Raw genomic sequence first — 9,583 nt, 5'->3', positions numbered from 1 at the left:
CCTTCCTTCCCTCCTTCCTTCTTCATGGTACTGTGGAAGGCACCCAGGGCCTTCATGCTCAGCTACATCCCTTTTGCTATTTTTTTGATTTTTCTCCTTTAGACAGTCTCCCTAAGTCACTAAACTGCCTGGGCTGACCTCAAATTTGGGGCCCTCCTGCTCTGACATGCTAAAGTGCTACTGTTATAGCCCCACATACCACGCACCTGGCTGTTTCTGGTTTTGTTTTTCTAAGCTCTTCTTGTGATCTGACTGTAGGCGGGGTGGTCAGGCCTGCGGCTACTCCGCACACCTCTTATTTTCTCCAGCTAGCAGTGCAGCCCTGCACAGGCCCCTCCTTCCCCTACACATCGGCCCCCACAGTGAGGGTCCCTCCAACCCAGAGCCCCTGTCCTGATGTGTGCTGGCTGGCTCGTGCCTTGCTCTCTAGGCTCCTCCCCAACCAGACGACAGCCCCATGGGTAGGACCTGCTGTCCCTGCTTCCCGGCTGCATCTATGAACACGGGCTGCTGACTAAATATACAAATCCATGACAGCGCTTCATTCTTGAGTTTGATGTGGCACAAATGGGATGTGCCCCCTGGCAAGGAACTTGCCTTGTGATTTCGTTTGCTTTCCTATTAAGAGAAGATAGTAACACCTCCTTGGGGGACAATAAACATAGCATGATAATAATGTGCTACCCATCTCTCTTCCTTGTGGTACAACCCTGGGATCACAAGCATCGATCCCCAACCTTTTCAAGGTGCCCCCAGACTCCCTTACCCCTTGTCCACCTGCACCCAGCGAACCCCCAAGATCTTACCGTGAAGCTCTGTCCTGGGGTGAAGGGCATGTTGCCAGACAGCCAGCGCTCCTCTCGCCCCCAGGAGCCCTTGATCTTAGTGTTTCGGACCACACATCTTTCATTGAATCGAGGGTTGAAGTGAAAGGCGATGTCAGGCCCAGCACGCAGGTTGATATGGAACCTGCAGAGCGCAGATCACATAAAGTCTGTCTGTCCCCTGCTCTAAGCCCCCTCCCCTCCCCTTATCTCCAGGAGCCACAGTGCACTGGCGGCCCTGTCTTACCTCTTAGCATTGCGGAGCACAGTGCCTGACACAGTGATCACTTTGCATGGCTGCAGCGCACCTGGGATTGAGGTGAAGAAAGGCATTGGCTGTTGGGAGGAACAGGACAGGTCAGGCAGTGACAGCAGAGAGCAGCATGGGACTGGAGAATCCTGTGCCAGTTGCTATGGGCTTGGACATCTGCTGAGTCTAAGCCATGTTTGGTAGTAGCATAATTTCTTTCTTTCTTTCTTTCTTTCTTTCTTTCTTTCTTTCTTTCTTTCTTTCTTTCTTTCTTTCTTTCTTTCTTTCTTCTTTTGTAGTATAATTTCTAGAGGAAGCCAGGACAAGTTTACTTTGTTCCTTAAACACCAAGGGAAAACATCCCAGTGTTCCCCATGCAGGGGGCCTCCAGTGTCATTGAAAAAACTCTGGCAGCCACTATAGCTTTCTAGGTGACAAGAGAAGACCATATATTTCATTCACACTGTAGCGACCATAGTATGTTGGAAGCTCCTTCCAAAGTTATCCTAATTTTCTTTTTTTAATGTATTTAGTACAGGGTCTACAGAGTCTCACTATGTAGATTGGACTTGCAGTGATTGCCCTGTTTGCAGCCTCCCAAGCGCAGGGATTACAGGTGCACGCTACCACGCCCAGTCTCAATTGCAGGTCTCAGCGCAACCCGGGGGCAGGACTGGCACAGCACTCTGGGGATCAAACCCCAGCCACTGCGCTCTACCTAAGCAAGCACTTTAGTCCGCTGAGCTATCTGGCTTGCCCCCTTCTAATTTTTATGAGTATTTTAACATTTCAGCTTAATGAGGGAACCTTGTTGGTTATGCAACTCAAAGGATCACCGCCAACTGCCACGCCCACCACCCCGCCACTCTAAATGAACCCTCCAATGCCACACACACACACACACACACACACACACACACACCCCACTTACATAAGATGAGGATGTTGCTTCAGGAGCCTGTGAAAAAGACATCAAAAAATTCAGTGTGGGAGTGTTATGTGTGCACACTCACACACACATTTATTCTGCTGTCAATGCTTCTATGTGAATTAGGTAGAGAGGGTTAATCTCTGGGTTTCTTCTCATAACCTTGGTTGTCATAGACGTCTTTCTAGATCTTCCTGACCTGTCCCTGCCTGCCATAGCATACCTTTCAGCCTTTGCATGTAGCAAGAAAGGCACTGAAGCTGGACTGACACCTTGATCTCCTGCCCGACCACTCCAACCATTACCAACTCCCCCCATTCAAAAACATCTACTCCCTGCTCTGATCCCTGGAGTCTATGAATATGACCTTAACTGCAAAAGGGTCTGCAGAAGTGATTAGGTCAAGGACCTGAGGCTGGGGAGATGGGCCTGCGGCAGCCACCCTGAGCACAGTGCATCCCCTGTAATCACAACATCTCTTCTAATGAAGGGGTGGGACCCTCAGCATCCGGTTTGACAACAGAAGCAAGGAGACACTGGCTTTTCCTCTTTTATTTGTACTTTCTGTGGTGTTCAACATAGAAAACCCAGTAGTCATTTTACTCTAAGCTACAGCCCCAACCCAAGAAGCTGACAGCTTGAGAGACAGAGTGAGGGGCCCGGTCCAATGCGTGCAGGCCCCTCAGGGAGCTGAAAGGAAATAGAGAAGTCTCTCCCCGAAGCTTTAGGATACAAGTGAACTTAGGGTGTCTGCTATTTCTCTTCCTGGTGGTGCTGGGCATCAATTCCAGAGTCTTCTAGGCACTTGTTCTACCACTGAATTAAGTCCAAAGCCTTTCAACAGGCTGAACTGTGCACATAAGATACCACCAGCTGCCACTTACCACCCAGCCTGCCATTCCAAATGAAATCTCCCGCCACCACCCACATACCACTTACAGTAGTTTCAGGTTCAGGTTCAGGCTCAGGTTCCTATCAAAAAGAGAGACCACAAAGTTTAATGTAGGAGTTTGTGAAGTATACACACACACACACACACACACACACACACACACACTCATTCTGCAGGGGGTGCTACTATGTGAATGAGGTTGACAGGGTTCACCCTAGGTTTCTCCCGGTAAGCTTGGCTGTCAGAGCAATTTCCCTAGATCCTCCTGCTCTATCCCTGGGCCCCATCTCCTGCATTTCAGCCACTCCATGCTGTGAGGAAGGCACTGGAGCCAGAATGACACCATTGAATCCAGGCCCCCAATTTCCGAAGCCTCCAAACTTTGATCTGATCCCTGGAGCCTATGAGTGTGACCTTAACCAGAAAAGGGTCCACAGATGTGATTAAGAGAAGGCTCTGAGGCCAGTAAGATGGACCCCAGGTAGCCACACTGAGGCCCAGCTGGATCCCATGTGATCACCGCAGCCCTTGTAGGAGAGAGGTTGGGAGGGGAGTCAAGGTGTGATGGAGATCACTACAAAGCAGCCCTGAGCAGGACTTCAATGAACCAACTGGCTTTGCATGTTTATTAGCAAGTGTGTCCAAGACCAAGGCTTCTTGCAAGGAGACGAACAGTGCTCCATGGTAAGGGAACCTCTGCAAGTCACTGATCCCCACTGAGGCATGTAATGGTGGGTGAAGCCAGAAAGCCTCGAAGGATAAGGCAGGACCACAGCCAGGTACACCAGGGTCCAACCTCATCTAGATAGAGACTGCAGCCTCAGGCATATCACTGCTGGGTGGAATAACTTAATCTCTTCCTTGGAAAAGTCCTCGAGCGGCTCCATCCTTCTTGAGTATTCCCATGCCTTCTGATAACGCATAAATGCTGGGTTTCTAGAGAAGCTGTTGATCTTAGCCAGAAGAGAATCTCATATTCTGTGTGGAGGCTTTGATCTTCCTGGAACTCTGAAATCACCCTGCCAGCATCTGTTTATGGAGCCTATGCCATGTATACTTGTTTGGGACATTGTAGATGTGATCAGTCCCTCAATAATGAAGGGACAGTCTGAGCCTGATAAGGGACAAAGGAGAGGCTACGACAACAAAAGCAAGAAGATGCTGACTTTTATCTTTCATGAGTGCTTTGCCTGGTGGTAGATAAAGAATATCAAGCAGGTAATTTGCTATGAACTACATTCCCAGTCCCAAGAAGCTTGTGGCTTTAGAGCCAGAGAAAGAAGACTGAACCAAAGCATGCAGGCCCCTCAAGAAGCAAAGGGAGCAGAGCAGACAGTCTCTGAAGCTTTGGGGTGGAAATGAACCACCACACAATAGGTGTGTCTTTTGTTGCTTTGCTTTGTAGTGCAGGGTGTCAAATCCAGAGACTTCTAGGCACTTGTTCTATCACTGAGCTAAACCCAAAGCCTTTCAACATGTTAGATTATTTAAGTCAGAGAAGACCACCAGCTGCTACCTACAACACCCACCATTATAAATGAAATCTCCTGCCACCACCCATATAATACTTATCTCAATTAGGGGTTCAGGGTCAGGTGGCTGTGGAAAAGAGACCACAAAATTAAATGTGGGTATGTGACCAGCACACACACGCGCGCGCGCGCGCACAAACACACACACTCACGGGGGGTTTGCTCCTGTATAAATGAGGCTGAGAGGGCTCAGTCCTAGGTTTCAACAGGTAACCTTGGTTGTCATAGTAAGTTTTCTCGATCTTCCTACTCTGTCCCTGGATCCCATCACCTGAATTTCACCAATTCCATGCTGCAAGTCACTGAAGCCAGCCAGAATGATACCCTTGACTCCAGGCCCCCAAGTTCTGAAATCTCCACACTCTGAGCCGATCCCTGGAACTTGAGAATGGGACCGTAACTGCAAACAGGTCTGCAGACTGATGAAGCGAAAGGTCTGAGGCTGGCAAGATGGACCCAGATCACCCCACTGAGGTCCAGTTGGGTCCCACATAGTCACAGTGGCCCTTGTAAGAGAGAGGTTGACAGTCAGTTTCTGAGGGCAACCAGTACAAAGCAGTCCTGAGCAGGACTGAAATAACTGATCAGTTTTCCATGGTGCCTTGTGAGCCTTTCCAAGGCCGAGGCTTCTCTTCTGCAAATGGTTGGTGGGCTCAGAGTAAGTAAACCTCTGTGCTGAGGCCTGTAGTGGTGGGTGAAGACAGGCAGCCTCAAAGGATAAGACAAGATCACAGCCAAGGACACCTGGATCCACCCTCAACTAGATAAAGACTGTAGCACACCTCTCACTGCTGGATGGACTACCTTAATGCCTTTCTTGGAGAAGTCCCTGAATGGATCTGCCATTCTTGAGTATTCCCCATGCTTCTTCTGATAACTAAGTAAATAAGGGAGGCCCACAGAATCTCTCGTCTTAATTCAGAGACAATCTCGAATTCTTTGAGGGGACTTTCATCCTCCTGGAGCCCTGAAATCATTCCACTTGCCTCTTTTTTTTCTTTCTTTCTTTTCTTTTCTTTTCTTTTCTTTCTTTCTTTCTTTCTTTCTTTCTTTCTTTCTTTCTTTCTTTCTTCTTTCTTTCTTTCTATTTATTTTTGTGGTACCAGGGACTGAACTCAGGGCCTTGAGCTTGCCAGGAAAGTGCTTATTCTACTGAGAGTCCTCTCCCCAGCCCTAAGAAATATTTTAATAAAAGAAAAAAAATCAAAACAAAATAAAAAAAAAACCACCCTCTGACTCAGACACAGAGGAAACCAAAGGCCGCCCAGGACCTTGGACAGAAACAGGAGCCTTGCACAAGAGCATCCCAGGCAGCTCTAGCCAGAAACCAACAGTTTTTATTTATTTATTTATTTATTTATTTATTTATCTTTTTTTTTGCTTTGTAATCAGTATATTAAGACATTCATACATTTTAACAATTGCTTAAATTCTGATACCCAGAATAAGCATGTGAACATATGACTTTTTTAACATACAAGTAAAGCTATTCATCATAATTTGCTATACTATTACCATTAAATTACAGTTACTTTGGAGCATTAAGTCAAATGGGTTAAAGTAAGCCTGTAACATACCTATGGAACACCTTTTTATAATACACATGCAAATGACCTTTTCATGTGGTCTCTCCACTTTAATTTCAAACAGCAGCTACAAAAGGAGAATCCCTGGCACTCCCACTTGGCTCCTAGTTGGAACTCAGCAAAATAATCATAATGAGCAGGTTTTTTTAATCTCATTTGCATTTTGAAATTCAGAAGCTCAAAAAGCCTAAAAGGAGCTGTTGTTAATAATGGGATGCGGAGCCCGTTACAGCAGGAGCTCAGCAGAATGCTCTCTCTGTCACTAGACAGCAATGATACCGGACATCTAGCACAGATGTGCCTGTCTTCCGCTCAATTCCTACACTTTTTTTTTGGGGGGGGGGCGGGGGCAGAACCTGGAATTGAACTCAGGCTCTTGCACTTGCCAGGGAAGCTCTTATTCTACTGAGCCATCTCCCCAACCCCTCAATTTCTATACTTTGATATACAGTCTAAAGGTCTTATTTTGGAGTAAGTTCATAGAAACAGAATAGGTTCTAATCTACTTCTGGAAGTAAACGAGGAGAGACTTTCTGGGACAGGATACTATGTGCTCCTTTGGGATCCACCCCGAGTCCTGATGAGCTATATTTGCAATTGGCAGATTTACTATCACGGGCAAGGGCAACTGTCCTAGACGAAGGGACTCCTCTTAAGTTCTTATTACATATCTTTCAATGCCCTAAGGATCAGTTTACCCAATTTGTGGCTAGATTACAAGGAACTGTTCACAGACAGGTTTCAAACACACAAGTTACAGCCATTCTAAATCTGTAGTTGACATATGCAAATACTGATAGAGACTGCAAGCAAGATTTAAATCCTGTAAACTCAACCAATGATCTGACAACGTATGTTCTGCTTGTCAAGGTATTGGAACTGCTTGTCAGGGTATTGAGCCGTGATGGCTCAAGTTAAGGATGGTTTTAATACTGCAGGAGGGGATAATATAAAATGGTTTAACTGTGGAAAAATGGGATATACTAGAAAAAAATTGTAGTTCTTGCTGGAGCTAAAGGGACAGGTGCTGCAACTCTAGCAGGGCACGTCATATAACTGTACGACTCTGATGTGGAGGGTTTGGGTCCCGCTCCTGGACCCTGTCTGAGACGCCTACAAGGGAGACATTGGACTAGACATTGCCGATGTAAAACCCACAAGGGTCGTACACCTTCGCTAAAATATACAGATAAGTGCCTTTCCTTGGACTGGCCAAACAATAGAGGAAATATAACTACTGAGTCAAAATATCAGGCAGCATTATCTGAAGCAAACACGGCAGTAGATCCAGCAACCTAAATGTGGCTCCTTGAAAAGTTATAAAGTCCCACACCACGGGAACAAAGCAAAGTGCAGGATTAGATCTCCTTGCACTTTGAAGAGTCACTTTTATCAGGGTTGACAAACCTATCCCAATTCCTGCAATAGTTTCAGGTCCACCACCTGAGGGAACAGTTGATCTTATACTGGAGAACATTGGCATAAATTTAAAAGAAATAATTATTGTGTCTAGTGTGATTCATGGTGATTATCCCGCTGAGATGCAAGTTTTTGTATGTGCTATGGATCTCTGGGTTTTTGAACAGGGAGAAGTCGTGTCACAGTTGATTTTGTTACTGATAGATGAAACTTCTTTTATTTAATATAGATAGTTCATGAGGGAACAAGACCCTCAAAGCAAGAAAAGGAAAAGGGAAGTTTATTTTACACAGGAAGTGACTAAGAGGCCAATGTGTTTTATAAAGATCAATGGAAAATGCTTTGAAGGTCTAACGGACCTTGCATTAGACCTTCCATTGTGTCTGTACTTGCATTAGAATGGTGGCCTCCCACACGGTCAATAAAAAGGGCCCTACATCTTTAATAAAACCGAGTTCCCTCAGCAAATACTACAAAGTGCCTTCTTCGTGCCTTCCAAGGGGCCAGACCAGCCAAAGTGTAAGGCGCACCTATTCTGGTCAATTTCTAGGGATGAGAACTGTTCCAAAAGTGGAAATCAATATTGACTAATGAGGGACCAGAGAGATGGCTCAGTGGAATAAGTGCTTCCCTGGCAAGCGCAAGGGTCTGAGTTCAATCCTTGGTTCCAGAAAAAAAAAATCTCAATATTGACTAATGTGGGGCTGGGGAGATAGCTCAGTAGGATAAGCGCTTGTCTGGCAAGTGCAGGGTCCTGAGTTCAATCCCCGATACAAAAAAAGAAAAAAAAAAATATATATATATATACTAATGATTCTAATCTTTATTTTAAACAAATAAATTCTGATTCTGAAATTAAACAAGTAGATTCAAATCCCAAAATTACACAAATGATGATTAACATGGAATATTAAAAGGGCAGAAGACTAGGAAAGAATTTACAGGGGATCGAGGAGTCTGTAAGCATCATGCCTAAGAACCACAGGTGGGGTACTGGATATCAACAGGTTTATTTTAATAAGGGCCATTGTTGCTCCTCCCTCCAAAAATAGCTCTCTGCCTTTACAATAGAAAACTGAGGAGCCCATCTGAGTATATCAGTGGCCCCCTAACAGGAAGATACTCATCCAACTGCACAAACCACTTGAGGAACAATTCCACCTAGGACATTTAGAAAACTTGGTCCTTGGAATACTTCTGTGTTTGTTTTTCTAAAGGAAAAAAAAATGGAGGTAATTTCAAGATCCAAGAGCTTCAAATGCTTGCTTCCTTCCTAAGGGGGTGCTGTGAGCAGGATTGCCAAGCCCAAGTGTAGTTCCCAGAGCCTGGCCCTCATCATGATTGGTTTAAAAGACTGCTTCACTCACAGTCCTCTTTTCCCAAAATAGGTCGCATTTTGCCCGTTCTGTACCTGGCTTAAACTTTATTTTTTTTATAGCCAAGAAGGAATATATTTTCATATAAACTGAGGTACATATATGCTGTTTGATTTAAAATTTGATGAATATTTAGATTACAATTTTAAAAATTATAGTGAAAGAAACATTGCCTTAAGTCCTCCTTAAAATCTCCTGTTTCAAACACACACCATCATTTTACTGCTTCTTGCCGCAGGTGTGGAGTCCTCTTTCCTGACTGTCTTTAGCTGTGCTGTGTGGCTGCCTGGATGTCCTCAATAGACTCGAAACTTTTAGGGCAATTTCTGTGAAACAGGCCCATCACAGCACTCTCGTTGGCCTTCGTCACTGGATCAGCACTGTGTGGCTTCTGGTTCCTTGGCAAAATCAAAATGACCACAAAAGGGAAACAGCTTGACCCAACTCAGGACAACTAAGCGGCCAAGGCAGCACAACTGAAGTCACGCATATGCCTAGTGGGGTGGCGCAGGCCTGTAATCCCAGCACTCAGGAGGCTGAGGCAAGAGGACCACTGTGAGTTCGAGACCAAACTGGGCCACAAAATGAGCTCAAGACAACCTGAACTACATAGGGAGAGCCTGTCTCAAAAATAAATAAATAAATAAATAAATAAATAAATAAATAGGATGCCAGAGCTGCTGCAGAAAGCGACAAGAGCCAAGGGGTATGTTCCCAGCGTGTGTCGGGGTGATGCTGAGGAGATTCATGACGATGAGTCTTTTCATGTAACAAGT

General features: G+C 45.4%; 1 protein-coding gene across 1 annotated transcript in view; it reads right to left on the bottom strand.

The window, feature by feature from the left end:
• Nucleotides 1-9,583, bottom strand: part of LOC101581434 (galectin-5-like) — a 24,200-nt gene that overhangs the window by 1,778 nt on the left and 12,839 nt on the right. The window contains exons 2-5 of the mRNA XM_023719814.1: nucleotides 2,887-2,974; nucleotides 2,006-2,032; nucleotides 1,072-1,160; nucleotides 807-969 (exon numbers count right to left, since the gene is read on the bottom strand). Of these exons, the coding sequence (XP_023575582.1) occupies nucleotides 807-969; nucleotides 1,072-1,160; nucleotides 2,006-2,032; nucleotides 2,887-2,901 (294 nt within the window). The 5' untranslated portion in view covers nucleotides 2,902-2,974. The remainder of the gene's footprint in view (nucleotides 1-806; nucleotides 970-1,071; nucleotides 1,161-2,005; nucleotides 2,033-2,886; nucleotides 2,975-9,583) is intronic.

Source organism: Octodon degus, unplaced genomic scaffold, assembly GCF_000260255.1.
Source record: "Octodon degus isolate 3935 unplaced genomic scaffold, OctDeg1.0 scaffold00072, whole genome shotgun sequence".
Lineage (NCBI taxonomy): Eukaryota > Metazoa > Chordata > Mammalia > Rodentia > Octodontidae > Octodon > Octodon degus.
Note: the sequence above shows the minus strand (reverse complement) of the source record. Positions and strands in the feature narration are given on the sequence as shown.